The sequence below is a fragment of the Cryptotermes secundus genome, unplaced genomic scaffold (assembly GCF_002891405.2).
Source record: "Cryptotermes secundus unplaced genomic scaffold, Csec_1.0 scaffold24, whole genome shotgun sequence".
Lineage (NCBI taxonomy): Eukaryota > Metazoa > Arthropoda > Insecta > Blattodea > Kalotermitidae > Cryptotermes > Cryptotermes secundus.
In genome coordinates, this window is record NW_019718270.1 from 172968 (window position 1) to 198372 (window position 25405).

General features: G+C 38.5%; 1 protein-coding gene across 2 annotated transcripts in view; it reads right to left on the reverse strand.

The window, feature by feature from the left end:
- Nucleotides 1-25405, reverse strand: part of LOC111866099 (sister chromatid cohesion protein PDS5 homolog B) — a 92141-nt gene that overhangs the window by 57471 nt on the left and 9265 nt on the right. For both annotated transcript variants that reach the window (XM_023854814.2, XM_023854728.2), the window contains exons 5-10: nt 17847-18054; nt 17385-17644; nt 15916-16162; nt 12498-12649; nt 11211-11357; nt 3159-3396 (exon numbers count right to left, since the gene is read on the reverse strand). In XM_023854814.2, coding sequence (XP_023710582.1) covers nt 3159-3396; nt 11211-11357; nt 12498-12649; nt 15916-16162; nt 17385-17644; nt 17847-18054 — 1252 coding nt within the window. The remainder of the gene's footprint in view (nt 1-3158; nt 3397-11210; nt 11358-12497; nt 12650-15915; nt 16163-17384; nt 17645-17846; nt 18055-25405) is intronic.

The window sequence follows — 25405 nt, forward strand, 5'->3', positions numbered from 1 at the left end:
ATTATTATTATTAGAGGGGATGGGTTTCCCCATGCACTTAGACCAGTTATTGGTCCAGTGTGCGTCCCCCTTTAATTTCTACTGTCGCCACACCCTACCGGTACTGGTGCGTGCTATCAGCCCCGTTCAGCCAACAAGGTCAGCCCTCGGTACCTGATATTTCCCCACATCTACCAGAGGCATTGGAAACTACTTGGGTGGGAAACTTGTTGCCTAATTTTGCTCAGAGGTCTCCTAGAGACATAAGGATCTTTTACGTGCCGTAAATCTAGACATGGAACCCACGGCTTAAAGTCCCTCCCAGAGGACTTGTTCCCTGAATTTTTCCGCCCTTAAAAATTCCACGACCTCCACCAGGTTTGAACCCACGTACCTTGAGTCATGAGGTGGGAACGTTACCCCTAGACTACGGAGACCGCTTTCGTAGTCAGTAATATGACCCCGCTGTTTATGACCAAACTGTTTTCCTTTCCCTCTCCAAAAGTAAATGCCTCTGTTCATCTTCCAGCTGCATGCACCAGGCAGGAAGTTACTAGTGCTAAATGGATCAAGGTTGTAAGTGGTTTAGGTCCAAGTGTTTTCTTGGAAAACAAGAAATATCTGACTTGTTCTCCAATCAGCTATCTGACGTTCCTTGTGAGTCTGCTAGTGATAGCAACTCACAATCTGATAGTGAGTATGGCAGGGGCAAACAAAAAATTGTGGCCACAGACAGTGAAAGTGAAAGTGACCATAGCTCCGATGAAAGTGCGGGTAGCAACATTTCGGAGACAGCCACATGGGGAAAAGTAGACAAATTGCCTGCTTTGGGACAGTTTACTGGAAATCCAGGGGTGAAGCAAATTCCATCGGACCCAACGCAAGTTTCTGAAGTAGCGGAACTGTTTTTTGGAGATAGTTTCTTTGACATGCTATGTCAGGAAACTAATAGATACTATCTCCAACACCGTGAACATTATGACAGAAACTATAAGGCATTGAAGTGGGTGGATGTCACTTCAGCAGAAATGAGAACATTTTTTGCAAATAATCTTTCTAATGGGCCATACAAGGGGGGATAATCTGAAAGAGTATTGGTCAACAAATCCATTTTCAGAAATTCCAATTTTCCGCAAACTAATGAGCCATAAGAGATTTGAGCAAATTTGGTGGTGTTTGCATTTCAATCATAATGAACTGCAACCACAATCAACAAGCAGGCTTTTCAAAATTCAGCCCTTATTGAACTTTGTTGTTCAGAAATTTCAAATAGTTTATAAGCCAAACCAACAACTGTCTTTGGACGAATCTGTGANCATAGCTCCGATGAAAGTGCGGGTAGCAACATTTCGGAGACAGCCACATGGGGAAAAGTAGACAAATTGCCTGCTTTGGGACAGTTTACTGGAAATCCAGGGGTGAAGCAAATTCCATCGGACCCAACGCAAGTTTCTGAAGTAGCGGAACTGTTTTTTGGAGATAGTTTCTTTGACATGCTATGTCAGGAAACTAACAGATACTATCTCCAACACCGTGAACATTATGACAGAAACTATAAGGCATTGAAGTGGGTGGATGTCACTTCAGCAGAAATGAGAACATTTTTTGCAAATAATCTTTCTAATGGGCCATACAAGGGGGGATAATCTGAAAGAGTATTGGTCAACAAATCCATTTTCAGAAATTCCAATTTTCCGCAAACTAATGAGCCATAAGAGATTTGAGCAAATTTGGTGGTGTTTGCATTTCAATCATAATGAACTGCAACCACAATCAACAAGCAGGCTTTTCAAAATTCAGCCCTTATTGAACTTTGTTGTTCAGAAATTTCAAATAGTTTATAAGCCAAACCAACAACTGTCTTTGGACGAATCTGTGATTCCTTGTAGGGGAAGGCTTCATATGTGAACATATAATCCTGGGAAACTTACAAAGTATGGCCTACTTGTGCATGTAGTTACTGAAAGCACTTCAGGCTATATTGGAAATTTAGAAATTTATTCTGGTGAAGGAAAGAAATTACAAGAAACTATTCTTTCTCTTTTGGAACCCTATCTTGATCAAAATTACTATGTCTATCAAGACAATTATTATAACAGTGTGGCAACTGCAGAACACCTACTTTCGAGAAAAGTACGTGTTTGTGGAACAATTAGGGTGAACAGAGGCCTTCCTCCAGATCTGAAAGAGGAATGTAAATCCCTGAAACATGGTGAAACCACATTCAGGAGGAAGGGGGATATTCTTCTTCAGTCCTGGAGGGATACTCGTGTTGTGAATATGATTTTCAGAATTCAAAATTCGAGCATGGTTGATGTTCAAAGGAGACATTGACAGGTAAAGAAGCCTTTTTGTATTTCCGAGTATATGTTCATGAAGGGAGTTGACAGAGCCGATCAGTACTTGGCCTATTATTCTCTTCCTTGGAAAATAGTAAAGTGGACAAAGAAAGTTACCTTGTGGCTTATCAATTGTGCCATTTTCAATTCATTTCTGGTTTTCAAAAATCTAAACCCTCATTCAAAATTGAAATACAAGGCATTTCTGCTGAATGTGGCAAAAGCCTGGGCTACAGACCAGACGGTGGCGGCAGAACTGGCAGCAGACAAAGACTTAGTGCGACCGGGTCCATCAACTGCCACCCCACGCAGACCTCATGTGGACCCCCCCTGGGCGACTCTCGGGTGATATGCGGAAACATACCCTCGTGAAAATTGTGAAGAGTTAACATACCAAGGGGAAGTAGCCTTCTAGGCGATACTGTGTTCGTGCAGTACACAATAAAAGAAGTATGACTATCTACATGTGCAAGTTCTGTGTAATGCCACTTCACAAAGGGGAATGTTTCCAAAAATATCACATTCTCAAGCAATTCTAGGAGCAGTGGTAAGTGTTCTCCAAAAATTTTAGTTCATAAAATTAATTAGGAGATTTTATATTAATTTTTAAAGTGAACAGTCCACAAGTTAGGGTAGTAGGTTTAAAACGCTGGTGCCCAGGGTGATTTAAATATTTAAATCGCCGGTCCGCGAAGTGTTAACATAAGCCACAGTACAAAAAAGAGCACACCTCTATACATGCATGTATGCACACTTTATTTGAGAAATGTACACATGAATATATATCAAATGACTAGCAGAAAACCGTGGCAACACTTAAAACATCTCCAGAGGACCTACTGTGGTGTCTGCACAATCTTTGCAGCTGATGTCTGGCCTAACAATAGTCTCCATTCCTTGCAACAGTGCAGGGTCCCGCATAAGATGAACAGAAAATTTGGTAAGAAACTCCTGTGCCTTCACAGGCTCAGGTAAGAATCTTGAAAGTACAGTGACTCGTGCAGCCATATCTTTGTCACGTTCAGCAGAGTGTGGTCTCCGATGAAGCTCCAACCATTCTGACACACTACGACGCACACTGCAACAGAATTTATTTAAAAAATTATTGGCAGACAGAACAGCTGCGATGAACATTCTTTATTATTTGCATCCTGTTGTGTAAATTATCAGCAGTACCTGTGTGGCCATCAACTTACTTACTTACTTTTGGAGCTGAGCCCTTCTTGAGGAGCTGCCAAATCTGCAGCTACTCAAGAATTTCCCAGCATTTTATGGAACCTGAAGGTTCATTACCATGTTCACAAGAGCCCTCCACTGGTGACTACCCTGAGCCAGATCAATCCAATACATACCATCCCATCCTATCTCTCTAAGATCCATTTTAATATTGTCCACCCACTAACGCCATTGGTCTTCCCAGTGGTCTCTTTCCTTCTGGCTTCCCATCAATATCCCATATGCATTCATTTTCGCCCATTCGTGCTACATGCCCTGCCCACCTGATCCTCTTTGACTCGATTATTCTAATTATACTTGGAGAAGAGTACAAGTTATGAAGCTCCTCATTATGCAGTTTTCTCAGACCTCTTGTCACTTCATCCCTCTTCAGCCAAAATATTCTCAACATCCTGTTTTCAAACACCCTCGATCTATGTTCCTCCCTTAATGTCAGAGACCAACTTTCACACCCATACAGAACCACAGGCAAAATTATAGTTTTGTATATTCTAATTTTTATGTTTTTGGACAGCAGACGAGAAGACAGAACATTCTGAACTGAATGGTAGCAAGCATTATCCGAGTTCAATCTCATCTTAATTTTCTCCTCAATCAGAGTTTGATTTGTTATTGTCGTTCCCAAATATCTGAACTGTGACATATTTTCTTCGAAACATCTGTTTTCTGTTGTTATGTCATGATTTTGCCCTACATTTTGGTGACAGAACAGCAACATATACTTAGTTTTCTCTGTGTTTACTTCTAGACCAACCTCCTTACTTGCGTTAATTAAAGTTTGTGTGTTTTTCTTTATGGTATCTATATTATCACCCAATAGATTCACAACATCAGCATAGACCAACAGCTGATGTGTCCCGTTTAATTTCAGTCCCACCTGGTTCTCCTGGACCTTCCTAATGGCATATCCTAAAGCAAAGCTGAAAAGGAGTGGCGATAAAGCATCTCCTTGTCTTAAGACCATTTTGGATAGGAAATTTATCAGACAAATGTTTACCTATACGGACTTTACTATAAGTTTCATTTAAACATATTTTAATCGGCTTAACGTTTCATCTAGTTTCATGGGTATCCCAAACTCTATCAGAATATTGTACAATACTTCCTTCCTAACTGAATCATAGGCTTTACTGAAGACTACAAATAGCTGATGTACTGTCGCATTGTACTACCATTTTTTCTCCAATATCTGATGAAAACAAAAGATCTGATCTGTAGTTGATCTGTTATGTCGAAACCCACATTGATGATCCCCAATAATTTCATCTATGTATGGACTTAACCTTGAGAGAAGAACATTGGGTAAAATTTTGTATGAAGTTGATAGCAGTGATATCCCTCGATAATTACTAGTCAGTTTTATCAAGACAACTACCAATTAATAAACTGATATTAACCTCTTACTATTATGTTATTACACATACCACTGCATGTTTCAATCTATGTGATAATCTTCATGTGGCTACATAAATATACATCCATCATTAATGAACTGTTTTCACTAAAGTGAATCGTATTAGTAAAATACAGAACAATGTAGATATTTGAAACTAAATTTGGGAATGTGTACAGTGAATATCTTATGACATGAGGGCCATTAAGAAAGTAACCTTCAGTGAGCTGTTAACAGGCAACAAGAAAAAAAAAACATATACAAAGAAAATAGATACATACTTAAGCTACTTCTCAATACAGTCACCGCTGGAATTGAGGCACCTGTCATATTGGGGAAAAGTTTTTGTGTGCCTGTGTCAAAGAAGTCTGCTACCTGTGAGCTCTGCCAAGTTTTGAAACCTTCCATCAACTTCTCACTGTTGTTTAAGTGCTGTGATCCCAACCAGTTCTTCAGGTAGGTAAACAAGTGCAAGTCACTTAGAGAGAGATCAGGGCTGTGAGGAGGGTGGTCAAACAACTCCCAGTTTAAATGCTCCAGCAGTGCTTTAGTGCAAGATAATGTATGCAGATGCACATTGTCATGGAGGAGCACTATACTGGATGTCAGAATTCCACACCTTTCATTCTGAATGGCCCTACACAGTCTTTTTTTAGTGTTTGCCATACTCTTCTAACATTACTGTGGTCCACTGTTGCATGAATTCCAACATCAGCACTCCTTTCCTGTCCCATGCCAGAAAACAGCTGCCATCGGCTTTCTGGCAGACATTATCTGTTTAAACTTTTTCGGCTTGTTTGCTAAAAGTGTGTGCATCCACTGCTTTGACCGCTCTTTGGTTTCAACATTCACAAATGGAACCCAGGTTCCATCATCTGTTATTCGTATGATGTGACTGAGAAATTCATTGCCATTTTCGTGGTATCACCCTAAAAATGCCAAAGCTGAAGCTATTCTCTGCATATTTTTGTGCACTTGTGAGCATTTTTGGAACCAATATTGCGAAAATCTTGTGACAGCCTAGCCTGTGATGATCTTGTAGAGAATATTTGCGTGAAATTGTGGAAATTCACAATAAACTTCTGAAATTGTGAAGTGCCATCTTTCACAAATTTTGTGGTCAACATTCTGAAGATCATCACTAACTACAGATGGCCAACCACTTCACTCTTCTTTATGAATATCTGTTCGCCCACCCTTGAACATTCCACACCACTGTCTTATAGTTCCTTCGCTCATTACATTTTGGTCATAAACCACACATAATTCATGATACATTTCTGCAGCACTCATGATTTTAGAGTGAAGAAAGAGGATAACAGCATGAATTTTGCAGCTGGTATGATTATCAATTGCAGGAGACATCATAACATATTCTGCAGAGACAAGAACAACAATAGCTGACCAGTTATGTGATGGTTTACAAGGCAATGCTACCTTGCATGCACAAGCTCTCCCCTGCTCCTACATTAGTTGACTAAAATAATAGGAGGTTACTTTCTGAATAGCCCCTGTATGCTAAAAAATTTAAAACTGAATAAAATCAGTAAAATATGTGGTTAGGTAGTTAGGATGGTTGGGCACGCCCGTCATGACAAAACTATCTTATTGTCATTATTCATTGGTGTAATGCATGTATCTGGGGATGTGTTTTGATTGGTCAGACTAAGTAGTTATCTTTATTGCAGGTGTAAAACATAGCACTGGCTTTGTGGAATTTTGGAGACTGGATATGTACTGAATACAGAGGATTTAATATAGTTCTTGAAAGGTTTTCTTCTTGCAGGTTTATTCATGTTCTGCTTTAGTGTGGACTGCTGGTTACTGCAACTATTTCTGATTATCAGTTTGCATACTGTGTCTCTCTTGTATGACTTATGTGTGTAATGTGTAGTTTTAGGCTCCAGGGGTAAGTTATTTCTAAATCAAGCTGCAGCAGCTGACCAGGAAGAGAAGACAACATCCTGTGGAAGGATGCAGACATCTGTTTATGCAACTGAAGAGAAAGTAGTGATGATAGTGACTGTTAGGCATGGACTAATTTTTTTACAATATGACTTTTTATTTGTGACTTTAGCCTACTTTCCTAATTTTGGAGGAGGAAGAAGAAGAAAAAAAAGAAGAAGAGGAAGAGGGGGAGGAGGAGGAGGAGAAGAAGAAGAAGAAGAAGAAGAAGAAGAAGAAGAAGAAGAAGAAGGAGGAGGAGGAGGAAAGTGTGCTTATGAGACCAACTTGCTGTATGTGTCTGTATGTCTGCATGGGTATCCCCTTTACTAACTTCTGAATGGCTCAACCAATCTTTATGGAACTTGGTACATATATCATGATACATGAGCCAAACTCAATGGCATAATTAATAAATCCCTCCCCTCTCTATACATTACATTTGAAGCAAAACTGTTATGTTGACTGAACACCTGCATCAATCTACATAAAACTTGGTATGTATATCATGACAAATGAAGCCATCTAAATAGCATACTTCATAAATCCCGTTGATCAGTAATACCAACATTTCAGCCTGTGAAATTGTTATGGTAATATCCGTAATGTTACTTAAATGCCTCAACCAATTGTCATGGAACTCTGTAAATGTACCATGCCACCTGAGCATATTTCAACGGTGTACAAATCTCCACCCATCAGTAATACCAATATTTCATGTTGGTGAGGCAAAACCCTAAAATTGCTTCAACGCCTGTACCCATCTTCATGAATCTTCTTATGCATACATCATGCCACCTGACGCCATCTCAACAGTGCACTTCATAAATCCCTTCAGTGAGTTATACCAACATTACAGCCTCTCAAATTTCTGAAGCAAAACCTCAATATTGGTTGAACGGCTGTACCCATCTTCATGAAACTTGTAAACATACTATGCCACATGATGCCATGTCAATGGCACACATCATAAATGTCTCCATCAGTAACACCAACATTGAAGCCTGTCATACTTCTGAGACAAAACCTTACTATTGATTGAACGCCTCTACCAATCTTCATCAAACTTGGTACGTATTATATCAATTCACTGAGGCCATATCAATGTTGTAAATCATAAATCCTTTAACCAGTAATACCAACACCACAGCATCTCAAATGGTTCAGGTAATACCATTAATATTGCTTGAAAGCCTGAACTGCTCGTAATGAGACTTGGCATGTATATGATGCCAGCTGAGGCCTTCTTGATGGCACACTTAAGAAATCCTTCTCATCAGCAGTACCAACAAGAGCCCTGTGCTGTAGTGATTTGTAAAGTGTGGAGATCAACAATGGCGCTATAATTAACTGTAGTCACGAGTTGTGTGTTAATGTGGTCAATAAATCCAATCTCCAATCCAAACCCCATCGATAACCACTCTAACACCTGACAACTTATGTCAGAAGTGGGATAGCATTGAGTGATTGGACTGAAGACTGCAGTAGATAGTTGCATCATCAGCCTACAAAGATGGAATAGATGTTGGCAAAGGTGGATTCCTTTCAAAAAGAAATGAAAGACATAATAACCAACCAAGCCAACATGGATGCCACTCTAAAGGAAAAACATAAAAGGGTACAAATGATATGGGTGCCAGGGCAAGAGGGTATTGCTGGAAATGAAACAGCAGACCAATTAGCTAAGATCGGAGCTGAACATCCGTTCATAGGACCTGAGCCAGCCTGTGGCATCTCTATAGAAGTTGCCAGACAGGCAATCAGGGACAGGACAAACATGAAACACAAGAAATACTGGGGATCCTTGACTGGACTCAGGCAAACAAAGGGACTCATATGAGGACCCTCTGATGGCAGGCAGTGCAATGGTTTAACGTGACTGATACACCTGAGAATGGCAGAATGATGCCGAAACATGTAGTGTGAAGTGACAAGTGAAATTGTATGCACTAAAAGACGGTAAATATATACACATTATGGATACGAATCAGTGCAACAGGACACTAAAATACAACACTACAATAGACCACTGTAGGTCGCAGTGCAAGGGCCGAGATGGCTTACCCCTCATACATTCATTCATTCAAACAAAAGAAGAATTAACAGCAAAGCTAGAAGCCAAGATCGAAGCTGAAATAAAAACCAACAATGAAAAAGTTGAGGTCCTTCAAAGGACTCTCATCTCCCAGATGGATATCTATCAAGCCATGAGAGAAGCCATCAAGAAGAAATAATAGCAAAGGGACATGCCTGGAATGCAGTGATGGAATTAGACTGAGGCTTAAAGGTGCAGCTATGTCTGAGAAGGGAGAGGACATCTGGCAGGATCTTCAAGAAGACCACAGTGCTGGAAGTTGTGAAACAAGCAGTTGAGTTTTCCATTGAGCTGTGAAAAGGGAGTGACTGGACACTTTGGAGCAGTTGGCCTCCTCCAAAATGAAAGAGAAGACTGCATACACAGCAGAAGCCAGATATATAGGAGCACTGACCACTCTGGGAAATTCTGCCCCCAATGATCAGAAATGCAGGATGATGGGGGTACACCTGGAACAACTGGCACCTTTTCAGGGAGCTGCTCAGGATGAGCAGCCTTAAGGAGCAGCGGGAGGAGATGGGAAGTAATCTCCATGAGAACAAAGCCATGAGAAAGGAAAGCAAGACTGACCACAAAGTCACAAGCACAGGTCCCTGAAAAGAAAAAAAATAAATAGCAGTACACAAACAGGGAGAGAGCAACATAACATGCAAACCCATTACTGGGTATAAACTTCCAAACTAACAACAAAACAACATTCACTGCTAGGCAACAGGTCCTCAATAAGCAAGTATACACAGCTGTTACTGAGAAACACCTTCGCAAACAAACATGTTTCCACAACAACTGGAGTACAAGGATGAACGGTATTTTCTACATGGTCTGTGCCAAGATCTAATAAGAACAGGAGCAAGAGTTGTGTGTGTGTGTGTGTGTGTGTGTGTGAGAGAGAGAGAGAGTGTTGTAAGGGAGTCTGTGAAGAGATCTGTTGGTGCAGCTGACACCCAGTGAGCATGGAAGCTGTTAGAAGCTGTTACTGGGGAATGACTGGTGAAGAAACAGCAGACTGAAAAGACTTCGTGTGATGTAGTGACTTTTAAAGCATGGAGCTGAGCAGTGGTGCTGCAATTAAGTGTAGCCACAATTCATGTGTTAAAGTGATCAATAAATCCAATGTCCAATTCAAACCCCGTCTAAGTCACACTCATACATGGGTCAGTACATAGGCATCATGCTATCTGGGGTCATCTTACTGGTGTACTTCATAAATCTCATAATTTATAATACAACTCTGCATCCTTCAAAAATGTTTTGCTTTATTAACTTAATTATGCATACACACTAAATTTTCTTTCTACTTGTATCAGATAATAAAATTACAGTGATAGGAAAGAAGGTGATCAGTTCTTTCCAGAACTTCTTAATTAATGCAGTCTGTTAAATATTAACATTTCTTTGTGTCTTAGTATTCATGAAAATTATTAATGCTAATATAATATTCATACACATGTTTCAACGTTTATATTTATTTAATTCCAGAACAGATCTTTAGTAATATGGAAATCCAGGCAATTCTAATACAGATATAAATACGTAAGTAAAGCTATCCTGTACCAGGCCGTGAAGGCCCATAGGGTTGTGAGACGTTGAGGGTCTCACATTATCTAGACAATCAGCTCAAAGATGGGGTAAGGTTGTCAGCCTTACATGCCGGCTGCACTTTACTCCCCAGGAAAATTATTTAATTAATTCCTGGTACTCATTTCTGTTAGAGGCTGAGTTGACCCCGGGGCCATAGTGCAGCTGGAACAATTAGGTCAACTGAAAAAATCCCATGACCTCATTGGGACTTGAATCCGTGACCTTCCGGCTTGTAGCATAGCCCCTCAACCAAATATGCTACTGCATGACGTACTTCCTACAAATGTAAAATTTTGATAGAACTGTCTCATGTTCAGGCAAATATGGCAATTTTTGTACAATAAGCTGTTTTTGATTTATTTTATAAATGTCCGACTTGGACTTCATATGAACAGCGGTTATGACTGACTAATACATACCAAAATTGAATTCTCTAGTCAGTTTTCAGCGTGGACACAATATTAAATTTCATTTAAAAGATATAAAGTACTTCCAGAAATGTTAAGTAGAAAAATGTAATCTCATTTTGCATTCACTTCATGCAAAGTGTGCCAAGACATAAAAATTTACCCATGATGACCTTGTTAACAAAGATTCTCTCAATTTCAGCAGAAGCACATAATGAGATGTGAATTTTACTTACGCTAGCTGGTGCTTCTGGAGTTCAATGAAAGCCTTCGTGGCATTTTCGTCAATTGTTCCTAGCAAGTGGTACAATTTCTTCATGCGCTCTTCTGCAGGTAGTTGGAATGGAACCAAACATGTATTTAATAACCTCTCTACCAATAACCTGAGGACAGAAGAAATGTTCTCACCTTAAAGACACTTTAAGAATAATAATTAAGAGCATGGGAAATTGTTGAGATTAAACCCCTTTGTTGCTGGCCCTGGTCAAAAACCCATAAAAACAATATCACATTTTAAATGATTTCATGCTTCCTCAAAATTACATTTTTCCCAAATTTTCACTTTATTTTTTGAGTAGTAATAACAGACATTTATTCATATATATATATATATATATATGTGTGTGTATATATACTCTAGTTTGGAAAACTCAAACACTGGATCTGTTCTACTCATGTTAAAGGTATGTCTCAGAAAAATAAGCATATCTTCGTACACATGAAATTTTACACCTCACGTGAATGACCTCGAAAACTGTAGCAAAAAACACACTTTCATGCTTTCTGTTATGCTGCAGCCATTTATTTTACTATGGAATTCACTGATATCAATGACTATGAAAATCTATGCAATGTATATAAATGTGTCCATTAGTTTGTTAGTCGTCTTTTTCCTGAAATATAGATAACAATGCAAATGGAAAACATTTACGATAAATGATAAAATAATAATTATTATATAATTCATGTGTCTGCTGAAACATGTGCTGAGATGGCATTATGGCTCCAACATTCAATGTCCACACTAGACACAACTGTGAAAAACCATGGAAAATCTGAAAATGAACAATACATACTATGACTGGTTAAGAAATAACAAGCTTTGTTAGTATGAGTATATTTGAAATGCTGTTGGTTTAAAATGTGCATATTTTAAATGGTCTGCCAAAGGCACTGTATAAAGCAGTCCAAATAATCCTTTATGTTATATCATTTTCATTTCCTTTATTTTACACTTTCCTCAGTTTTAAGCATGTTTTTTTTTTGTTGGTTTCCTTGGAAACATAAAACCAAGGTTTCACTGTACTGCTTTTATCTTCACTGTCAACAGTCCTGTTAAATGTACCTGTATACTTAAGAGCATGGCCAAAAATAGAAAATACATAGAATTAGTACATAACCCAAAGAAACCTCCAGATAATATCCTACATGCTCAAAGCCTAAGACTGACATCTGAGGTATAATCTGCATGTCAACCTGACAAAAAAGCAATATGGGCAGACTTTTCAAAGAAAGCTACATACCTGTCTTCCATGCCAGTCATGTAGTAACCATGAAGAATTTTATCTTTAATCCACGTCACCGCCTTTTTGGTTGCTTGTGGTACATCTGCATCATTTAGGTGCTTCTTGTAAATCATCGCCAATCCTGACATGGCTTCTTTACGGATCTTGAACTATACAAAAACGAAAAATTGTTAGAACGTCCCTGAACCACCAGCAATATTCCACACGTTCAATTCATGCACTGATGTTATCTTGTAGGGATGAAGGTGCAAATGTTTCTTCAGTGCTTTGCATGATCTGCCACAGGAGATGCCTGTTTGCTGTGCCAATTTACAAATATTAATACTAAGAATGAGGCAGGTTTATCATCTATAGTGTGGGTGCACAGTGACTTTTGACTCACACTGTATAATAGCACAGTGTGTCAACAGCAGAGCCTGAAAAACAGTGGCTCACTCACCTGAGACAAGTTCATTTTTCAAGACCAGATTGTGATAGTTTATAACTTTATTGGGTACTTTCACCATCTCTAGCCTAGAATTTCTGGCGTGGAAACTATAAGTTAACATTTTAATGGGAAACACTTCAATAAAACAAAAACTCCAGCACATGAAAGTGCATTTTTAAACTGTGGGAAACTGTGAAAACTAAAATCACTGGATCTTATACATTAGACAATTTGCAAAAGAAACAAGATGTCATAAGGGTTGATCTGCAACATTCTTCCACACCACATTGGTAAGTCTTTGCATAACCATCATTAGTGTGTGAATAATTATATCAGTTAGATGTTAAGAGTTAGAGTGCTGACAAATACAGGATGGGGCACAGAAACTTCCTTTTTTTTTTGAAGGTGAATAAAACAAAAATTATTGCTGATAGACAAAATTTATGTTTAGCTAATGAAAGAACATACTTTAAAGTTTTAAATCATGTAGTTTTAAAGAGAATATCTTGAAGGTGGCGGCCACCGTTCTCTATGCACTGATGCAACCGTTTTCTGTAGTTCCCCTTTGTATATTCTAACATGTGCACCGGAATTTTGGCTACTTCCTGCCGAATAACATTCTTCAGCTGAAGCAGGTTTGTGGGGCAATGTTTAAAAATTTCTGCCCTCCTTAAAGCTATTTGTCTTCAATAGCCTACAGGCATATCACTATTTCTTTTTTTACCAAGGGATGTGTTTGTAATGTCTGTGATCAGTCTCATCTTCCTTCCCCGTGGCTTGGTTCGCTCAGTGATTACTCTATAATTGCTCCCTCTGCTTCCTCCTTAAGACCGATTTTCCTAAGTGGCTACCTGACATCTAGTGAGCTGGTCCAGGTGTGCCACCATAACCTCTCTTCTGGTCGGCGTAGGCAGAACTTCCAATAACGGTTGGTGCTCCTACATCCCTTACACTACAGCTGAGGGTTGTCACTTCCTCTGCTTGGGCGGTGGTATGCTCCTCCACAATGTCTAGCCACTCATTTTCTGCAGCCGGATGGGAAACTCGAATGCTCACCTCACAACCTCCAGTCTGAGAGTTTGCATGACAGTCTTGCTGACTACCTCTTGCCTCCTAGATGTAGCTGCAGTCTTAGGTCTCACTTCCTTACGCTGTTGTTGAATTTCAGCAGCATCTGTCATCTCCTCTCAACTGTCTGTCCTTTAGCAGTTCCGCATATGTTGTCCTTGCCTGGTCCCTGACAAACATGTCCCTTGAGTGGTGCAGGAATGGTATGGTGGCTCAATCATCTGCGGGTGGCAGCCAACTTCTTCCAGCACCCACTATTACCCCAGGCGCTTTCCTTTGGCTGTCAGTGGCAGTCTATGGCTAGATACCGGTCCCCATATTGGCCCTCCATTGCTCCAATAGTTTCCACAGTGGCCTCTTCCTTACAGACTTCCTGATGCACCACTACAGACTGCAGTTCTCCTGGATTTGCCTCCATCTTTTCTAGACAGTCATCCAACATAGCCTTCAGCTCTTCTCAGTTAGCACTGATCTTGGAGGTGAGGGAAGTCACCTGGGCTTTCATTTTCTTTTGTCCGTTGTCCATATTTTCTTGACTGGTGTCCATCTTAGCTTACATCCTTTCTTGAATGGTTCTCATTTCTTCTTGGTTGGTTCTTATTTCAGCCAGCAGGTGTTACATCTCATAATATGACAACATAACTTTCTACTGTTGTCTCCAATCCAACAATGTGATCAATCCAATCTCACTTCTCACACCAACTGTCATGTGCTGAGTGGCTACTCACGGGGTTTGGATTGGTCATTTATTGACCACTTACAGATTGTAACTACAAGAAACTATAATGCTATTACTAATTCACACATACTACAATTCATTACAGCACACACTAAGTATTTTCAGTCTGCTGTGTATTAACCAGACGCTGCCTGGGAACAGCTTCCAATGGTAGATGTTCCAACACTACATCCATGCCTCAGCTATCAGCTTCTAACAGCAATGGCTCACAATGATTGAACTGCAGCAGTCCTTTAACTGACTGCTCACCAACCAACTGCACTGCACTCACTAACTGAACTGAACTCGGTTGGTCAAGTCATATAGCCTCAAAGCAGACCCGCAGAAAACACCGCTTGCAACACCTCTTCTACTGTTGTGTGATGTCATCACGTAAGTGATATGTTCCTCTGCTGTGTGTGTATGAGCCATTACTTAGCAACAGGTTTACATTCTACAATTTACACTGCTGTGAAATAAAATGTTCAAAAATTTAATACACATGAATTTCCAAGTTATTTCTTTTGTTACACTGCTATTAAGTTGCTAAAGTTGTGGCCTTACAAAACTACATACAAAGCCTTTGCTCCTAGATTGAAAAACAAGGTATTGTAGGTGATTTCCAAGAATTGGTATTCAATGTCCTTCTTGATCTAGAACTTGTCTTACTGTGACAAGAATGGTTCACTTTAATTGGTTACATACACAGCCAAATTAACACATACTGGAACACAGAAAATCCTCATGCTGTTCATGAAGGGAAATTGCATGATTTAATAGTTGGGGTTTGCCATGCAATTAGCGTGTGAAAGATAACTATGTCCATATCTTTTTTAAAAAAACAAATTCTGAACATTATGTGAGACAGATTTTGAATCATTTGTTGTAAATGTGTGTATGATGGGACTCCACTGTATTTCATAAAAGGCAAGAACAAAATTCCACATTGACTTACTCACAAAAAGACCATAATTAGGTGTATCACCTAACATTTACAAGACTGATTCACCAATAAAAGAACACTAGAAAACCTTCCCTTCATCTTAATTGTACACTTTTCCTGAAATATCTTGAAATTACTTCTGTGTAACAAACAAAACACATGGACAAATTCAGTCACTTCATTCCCCAACATCAAGCAGTACAAATGTTACCTCTAGGCAGTCTCCTCACACAAAAATTAGTTAATGCAAAATATTAACCTTCTTATCAAGTGTCCTCTCCTTGACAAATTCAAGAAGATCCTCACTATCTGAAACAACTTCAAAGTCACGCCTTGCTGTTGTAACTATAGCCATTACAACCTCATAACGAACATTCTCCTCTGAGTCATGCTGCCGCATCTTCAGTGTTTCGGTGATGTCACGACGCAATTCAGGATGGTTCAAAAGGAAATGCATTGAATACTGCACGCATTTTGTACGGATAGCAACACTGATGTCATTAAACCTAGTTTCAATGAAAAGAACACAATTATAATTGCTGTGGTAAATAATGCATCATGTAAAAATGAAATAACCACAACAAATCAACCTGAAACATATACATGGTTCACATAAATAAATAATTAGAAACTACTCTAAACTTACAAGTGAACAACACAGGCATATCCATAATAATTGTAACAGATGTATTTACTAATGGGCCACAACATAAAACAGGAGTATCACTCCACCAGTCTGAACAGTTGATCTTTTCCAGGTAATCCTACTACTGTCATCATTCAAATACTGCTCAAAGGTCAGGTAGCAGTGTGTCTGAAACACTGAGATACATGGCCAAAGCTGACACTAAAAATTAAACTGTGCCATTGCAGACCACATCTAGTGCCTTCTTCAGCCCATATGTCTTGCTTTTGGAAAGAAAACAGGTTTATGAGATCACCACACACTCGGTGCCTACCAATCTGAAGTACAAGATGCTACCCTTGTCATACTTCTAACTTTTCTACAATAAGTAATGGCAGATGCACAAATTTTTCAGACTTGGTCAGAATCCCATCCCTGATTTTCAGTACTCTTGTTGAATTTACAAGCTTTAAACTGTCTTTTTTTTTCCTGGTACAATATAATTTCTCTTATTTATCTTATATATACAGGAAGTCCTCAAATTTCAGACACTTATCTTAACAGGGATTTGTTGATTCCAGTCATCATGTAAGAAAATTATGACACATAAGTAGCTTCAATTCAAGATCTGCTATATCTGTAGTCTATCCCTACACTAAATTTGACAATCTTGGTTGCAATGGGCCAACCATGTTGTAGCTTTACAAAAGTTATCTTAACAAATGTTCCTTATTTAAGAAGTATTATCACATAAAATATCAGAACTGATATTGAGAAGCATTAGCATAGCTCCCGCTTAAAAAATATTAAATGGTGAAAAGTTGGCATGTTGATGGCAAGTGTTAAACAGTATGAAGGTGGAGATAGCCTTTGACGACATGATATTCACACAAATTTCAAGAAAATCCATCAGTGCTTCAAAAATTGCTACAGGATATATACAAAATATGCCTTGCTTTCCTTCAAGAGTAAGAGAGACTGAAAAATATAATATGGTGGTTATATGCCAATTAAAGTAGCATTCTGCATCCATTAACTTCTATAATGGCACAGTGAACAAATCTTATTTTTTAACAGTCACAGATTATGAAAATAACTGTCACCTTCCAAGAAAGGCTTTCCACAGTTGTGTATGATGTCTTGCAAGGTTAGAATCTCTTTCACTGAACATCCTTGCCAAAAGAGCAACTGCACCCAAACGTTCAGCCTCTTGGGCTGATTTCAACTTGCATTCAAGCTGTGGTAGAACTGCCAGAAGGACACTGGGGCATATATGGTTGAGCTCATAGATGAGATCATATACTTTCCCACAGATTCCAAGTCCTTTCTCTTCTTTACCCAAGATCAATACATGATTGAAGAACTATAAAATCGAAAACACTTATTTAATAATAAATCATACATATACTGATTTAATGAAAATACTTATGGTATGATCATGTAAATGAAAGTATTCTACATAGCAAGAAAATGCAAATGATACAATAATACACTTTGTTAGCACTCTTCAATTATACGAGTATCTACATGATATGACAGCTACAACATAGGTGGTCAATACATACAGTTTGTATATATGGTTCCAGTGTGTCACTACACTTCACTACAAGCTCCTTAGCAAGGAGATATGCATTCTTTCGTTGTGACTTGTTAGGTTCCACCACATTCATCAGAATAATATCCAGCAGTTCATTGGACACTATATCTGATTCAGTTATGAGTGGACACAGTACATCAAGCATGAAGCTCTTAACTTTCCCAGAGTGTTCATCACTGTAACAAAAAGTATGAAACTGGTATACTATAATTACTAAAATAATGTGAATCTGCAATCAATTCAAGAAAAAGAACATAAATAAGGAAATCCAAAATGGAACCACTTTTGTACATAAGTTGTTTCTGCAGTATTCATGCTTGTAGTGGTTTAAATAAGCCTGCCACACACTTGCTATAGTAATATACCATTCACACACCTAAAAATAAACATCACCCTATAGCAAAAATGCAAGAACTGAAGAACTGATTACATCTCACACAGCAGCATAAGTAAGTGTAGGAAATGTATGTAATATCGTTTTAACATGATAAACATTCAAAATAGTTATTGCCCCAATGTACATCACTATGATATTCTAAAAGTATACTTCCAAAACCCAATGTATCCCATGAGAGCATGCTAATGCCATTACACCACTACACTTGTTACATGCATTTCTGGCACAAGAAACTTGCAGGTCTGTTAACTCTTCCTTTTTATGTGGGTTGGTCATGGCTCACAATGTATCATCAGACCACTATTGCTGAAATGAAAACTATTTTCTAAGTACTTGCAAGCAGCCTATCACAAAGGACTGACACACAAGACAGCTTTGAGATAAGTGCTTATGAAGGAGAGGAAGGAGGTCCGGGATAACTGACATAAAACTATTCTGCATATCAGACATGAAGTATTAAGAGGAAGTATGATTTCTGTTATGACAACACTTCAGTCAGTCTTTCAGTACTGAAATCAGATTGTTGCAGTATGTACTGCAAACTTCATACCAAGATTTCTGTGCTTGTATCTCAGTGGTAGGATTCTTGGGAAAAGGTGGGAAGGGCCAAGTGAAAAATGAACTAGGATTATACATTTCTTTTCTCACAGACCACCAGGTCTTCAGAATTCAGGTAAACAATGGCTCTCTAATCAACTCAGCATTTTCTCAGTTTTAATGGCAGCTCTTCAACTATAAGCTGATGAGACAATTGGGTACTATCACCAATATTAGGGTCCCATGCTTTTGTATTCAGTCTTGGAGACTGGATATTTTTGACTACAATTTCTAAAGTAGTTCTGGTGTACTACAGAACAATTTCACCAACGTGTGTTTGTGGCACCCAGGGTCATCCAGGGTCATGAAACCTTGCAGTCTGACAGGCACCAGCAGAGGAATACACTACCTCCATCTTCTGGGTAGAAGTGAGTGAAGCTGGGGAAGTGGCAGGTTATATAGAAGTGGGAGGAAAGAAAATCATTTCATTGCCTTGTGCTAGTAATCCTCAAAACATCAGATGGAGAGTGCAAGTTATGAAGTTCGTGTTCATCCCTCATATTTTGGTTATAAAATCTTTATAAGGTACGAGTAGTTGTCTTGCTTTACAATTAAAAGAAGACAAGGTTGTCAGTCTGTGTTCTGGTTTTTAGATGCTTATTTTAAATATACACAATTTTTATATTACTGTATACTAGTCTTTATTTCAATTTATTATATAATTAATGTATGTTATACAAAACTCATTAATGACATTATGTTTTAACTAATGAATTTTTAATTAATAGACTTGCATAAAACTGTACGAATTGTATTAGGTTTGCCATTACTTTTACTACTAAAATTAACTTATTTATTATATTGTATATGTTTATCAGTATAAATACAAACCACTCCATCCAATGTGACATGTCAGTTTTTACTACGTTAAAACTTATCTCCCTTACATGTTTTGGTCCTTACGAACCATCTTCAGAGGGAACATCATTACAAACTGGAAACTACCATCACAATAGGTGTTTTGATTTAAAATACATACACAGCAAGCCATGACCAAACCCTGGACGACATCAAGAACCTCCTCATCAAGATAAGACAGGCGGCACAAAATCTGTCCTGTACAAGAAGGACGATAGGAGTATGGACACGAACCTACGTGGTTTAAAAATTTTTAATTACTGACAATAAAGGTTTTTTAAATAACATCTAGAAACTTTTAAAACCTTTACAACACCAAGAAGCTGCTGTGATTGTGAAACGTTCAACTTTATGTGTACTGTGCATTATAGAATATAAGTGTATGTATTTTAAATCAAAACACCTATTGTGATGGTAGTTTCCAGTTTGTAATGATGTTCCCTCTGAAGATGGCCCGTAAGGACCGAAACATGTAAGGGAGATAAGTTTTAATGTAGTAAAAACTTGCATGTCACATTGGACAGAGTGGTTTGTATTTACAATTGTTAGTGTGACGGACCAGAATGAAACAAATCAAATGTTTATCAGTATTTTATACAAATGTGCATGCTAATGGATGACAACTGTAATCCTTAGTTGTGACTGTAACAACGACGATCTCCACATCCGCATGAGAATTTACTCTCGACAGGATTTATGGAAGGTGAATAAATTAAATGAATTGAGGAATTATGTTTCAGTCATACAAAATTACAGGTACAATTAAAGTTGTCTATAATGTACGTGGTGCAATCCAGAAGTTCCCGAAATATAATAAAATCTATTACATCTTACCTGGATCTTACTCTGCACCATCGCCTTCAAAGTAGTCCCCTTGGGAACACATACACCGATCCTAGCGTTTTTGCCACTTTTGAAATGCATCCTGGAAGTCTTTCGTTGTCAGGGTGTTTAGTACTGTCTGTGTTTCTGCTTGAATTTCCTCAACAGTGTCAAATCTTCACCCCTTCAACTTGATTTTCATCTTGGGGAAGAGAAAGAAGTCTCATGGAGCTAAGTTTGGCGAGTACAGTGGGTGGGGAACAACTGCCATCTTGTTTTTAGCCAAAAATCCCTGCACAATGTAAGCCGTATGCGGTCGTGCGTTGTCATGGTGGAGTACCCAGTTGTTCATGCGCCACTCCTCTGGACGTTTTCTCCTCATGTCCTCCCTCAAATGCCTTAGAACATCATGATAGAACTCTTTATTGACTGTCTGACCAGGAGGCATGAACTCCTTATGAACAATCCCGTCAATATAAAAAAAAAACAGATCAACATGGACTTAATGTTGCTCTTGACTTGTCAAGCGTTTTTTGGCCAAGGTGATGATTGCTGCTTACTTTCAGGGTCATAGCCATAAACCCAACTTTTGTCACAAGTGACAACCTTTGAAAGAAAGTCTGGATCCTCTTGAAGCTGTTTTGAAGTTCTCTGCAGACTTCCAAGCAACGCTGTTTCTGTTCATTTTGCAGCACTCATGGCATAAACTTCGCTGAAATCCTCATGTTCAGTTCCTCTGACAAAATTCGTTGACATGTACCATAACTTATTCCCAAGGTGTTACAGAGGTCTTGGACGGTCAGTCTACAATCTTGCAGAATCAGATCCCTAACTTTTGCGACATTTTCTGGCGTGGTGCCAGCTGATGGCCATCCCGAACAATTGTCATCATCAGTCGATGTTTGGCCATTTTTTAAACGCTTATACCAGTTGTAAGTTTGTGTCTGGCCTAAACTGTTGTCACCAAAAGCTTGCTTCAACATTTGGTATGTTTCTGCAGTGGTTTTCCCAAGTTTCAAACAAAACTTTATACAGACACGCTGCTCTCTCAGATCAGCCATCACGAAACCACAAACTCACGGAAACACAACAATGGAAATATGTTCACCAACAATATACCTAACTACACAACTCGACGCCACTTGCCATACTGAATCAAGAAGGGTGTGTGGGGAGACACCTAGCGGTATTTTAACATACTCATAATCATTCACGTGCAAAATTCAAATTTCGGGAACTTTTGGATTGCACCATGTAATCTTCATTTTTGATTCTATCTTTTATGCAAAGGAGAGGCTACATGTGAATACAGACCAAAACTAAACTTGCTCAAATATCTTGCAAAATACCTTAACTAAAAGGCAGAAAAATAACAACTTCTATACTATAGTACTTTTACTGAGGAGGTACCAATTCTGCAATACTGATAACTATCAGTATAACTATATTTACAATTACTTATATTTCTGTTTCCAAATTTTGAGAATCAAACTGTAGTGCAATATAAATTATGCAGATATCAATCACTAATCTATATTTAGCACCTATTAGGTGGCAATAAAGCATAAATCATCCACACAAACTTGTAATTTGGTATGTACATCATGAATACATATACAAGAATTTATTTTATAAATTGCAATCTTGGTGCAGTGTAAAACTTTTTGGTTCTGACTGACAAATTATTATGTACTGAGAATTTATATTATTGAATATTATAAAGTTAATAGAAAGTCCATCAAGTGTAACAATTTGTAGGTCACTTCTTTATCACTTCTGCCTTACATGTTTCGGTTTGACACAACCATCATCAGAGGCACTTACTACAATTATGAAAACACTGTCGTTGTTTATGATGTACACAGTTATGTTTGTTGTGTGGACGCTGCTACAATATGTTGACGTGTAAAAGCACAACACTTGCTAGGATAGTTGAGTACACTATCAATTCTCACTTTCCATCCGAAACTGTTTTTAAGTTAAAACGCTAATGTTAAAATATTTAAAATGTTTAAAACATTTGATGTAAAATGCTAAGCTCCTCCTTGAAGTGACCTACAAATTGTTACACTCGACGGACTTTCTATTAACTTTGTGATTGATAGTGTAACGGACCAAAAATGAAACAATTCAAAAAAATTGAATATTATATTAAGACACAGGTTACTAAATTGAATATATAGTAATGTCATTTCTACTAGCCTCTGTAGACAGACAGAAACATTTAAAAGGGTACAGGCATTACAAGTTCTTTCAAGTTAGAACCTTCCAACAGTTTCTGAAGTTATCTTGGATGACTGTGCCTGTTCAAAACTAGTTACAGGTGACTGGTTTTATGCGAGGGCTGTGGCCCTAAAAATTGCTATTTGTATAAAATATGAGTAAAAAGGGAAATACATTGAAAAAACACTAAACATGCTGAAGGAGTGAGAAATAAATATACATTTATGTTTGTTATTTAATGACACTGTCAGCATTGAGACTAAACAGCGTTCACAGGATTAATGAATATGAAGCAAATGGCAGAATGAGAATTGGCAGGAGAAACCAAAGTACTTGGAGAAAACCTGCCATAGTGTCACTTTATCCATCACAAATCCCAAACGACGTGACCTACAACTAAACCAGGGCTGTTGCATATGGAAAGAAACATGAATGAGTCAAAATCATGGAATGAGGTAGAGAAAATGCAGACAAAATTCACTATCCATGCACAGCATCATCTACCATGGCCATGGACAGCACACTGATGCTCATCATGATCCAAATAAAAATGCAGACATACAAAAGCACAGAGGAATGTTGGGAATCGTGGACTCCCCATGGTGATGCAACAGCAGAGGAGCTGTGTTAGGCAACACTTCCCTGTTGTGACGTAATAACGGAGGAGCTGCTAGGCAACAGGCTAGTAAACACTTTGCTGCTGTGACGTAACAGCGGGCGCTGCTGCTGCTAGGGCAACAAGCAAGAGTATAAGAAGACAGCTGAGGACCAAGCGTGACAGTGTCCGTTGACACAACACAGTGGAAGCCAACAGAAGCCAGTGGTTAGTCAGCACGTAGAGACGGACACTTCTACAGTCTAGTGAGAGTTGTTAACACGAAAGGAGCAACTATGAAATGACTTGTTAAACATTTGTGTTATAGTTACGTTGAATTGTACTTATGGCGTTGAGTAATAAAGTGACGTTGCAAGAATACACTCCTCAAGGTCTTGTTACATGACAAGGAGAGTCAACTGTATGTTAGATATTTTCCTTTCCGGTGACTGTGGTAGTATATGAATTTGAGAACAAGTTACAACACAACTTTGTTCCAGGGGAAAACACCTTCAGGAACTGCCACCAGTTGACATTACATCTTTTGATTTTGTGCAGATGATAAGAATGCACCCTTTAAGAGTTAAAATGTCAAGGATTTGAAAGAAACAGTCAATGGACAATGCTGTGATCTTCATCCACGCTTAGGCTTACTGTGCTATATAGGTGGTCAACCACTTCAACATCTACTTGCATAAAATTATTTTCTAAAATTCACACTGTCAGGGTCAATCTTGTTGTCAGTGTTCAGACTACAGAGTGGCATAACAGCCTTGTCAATCTGTTAGCATAACATTTTTAATCCTTAATTAATATTAATTATCAATCCATTCACTCCTTACAGACAGTATATTATGACCTATGCCAAAGAAGATATAATAATAATATATTAACACACTGGAACAGCCCTGGTCCATAAATTATGAAAGTTATCACAATAATACTATGTATGTATATGTGTGTGTGTGTGTGTATATATATATATATCAAATGTAACACACACTACTTTTTCTACATTTAATGCAACACAACTCCGGGCAAAATAACTTCCACATCGTGAGAGACTAAAACAACGTGGGTTCACATCATCTATCACACATCATAAACTTCAACTCCACATGAGAAATTTTAACTTCATATTTCCATAATTTTATAATACTGTTCTAATATTTTTTAATGTTTTTAGTTATTTTAGTTGTATAACATCTAAGTTTTTATTCACATTTAAAAATTCTATATTTGTAATATATAATATTGTGACATATCTGTGCTATGCAGGATGCACCCCCTCCCCATGGTGATGTAACAGCATCGGAGCAATTGCTGCTGCTATAGTACACTCCGTTCCCCTCCCCTGCGGTGACATAACACTTCCCTCTATGACGTAACAAGGGGACACCGCTGGTAACACGATGCAACAGGGTACAGTATAAAAAGCCAGCTGATAAGTATGTGATGAGAGTGTTTGATCAGGAGTGACACAGTGTGGATCGTGAAGTCACCGAGGTCAGTTTCAATCTAGCAGTCGCTGGGTCAGGTTGTATCGAGTGCATGGCAGTGACTACAGCAGAAGACGTAACTGTGATAGTGCTGATGGCAGTAGCAGTGTAATTGTGAATTTTGTAATTGTGCGAGTGAGTGTTCAATAAATTCGCTATATCCAAAAGGGCGTGAAGTTATTTGTCGCATGACATATACCCAATACGTGACAATTTGGTGTCAGAAGTGTCCACAAACTTGAACATGCCTCAACAAATAATATTGCCACACGATGCAGATGGAAAAATTGTTCGAACGCCTAGTGGTGAAAATGGACGCCAACAGAAAAGCTGACAAGGAAGAAATGGAGGCCAGCTATAAAGAGTTGGCGGCCATAATGGGGGCTGGACGAGAGGAATGGAGAGTCGGCCAAGAAAAACTGCGACAGGGAATGAAAGCCTGGCGAGAAGAAATCCGCTCGGTGCTGTTTGAGACAACAAATACCAGAAAAGAGACAATGGCCTGCCAAGGAATGGAGACACATCTAGAAGAAGAA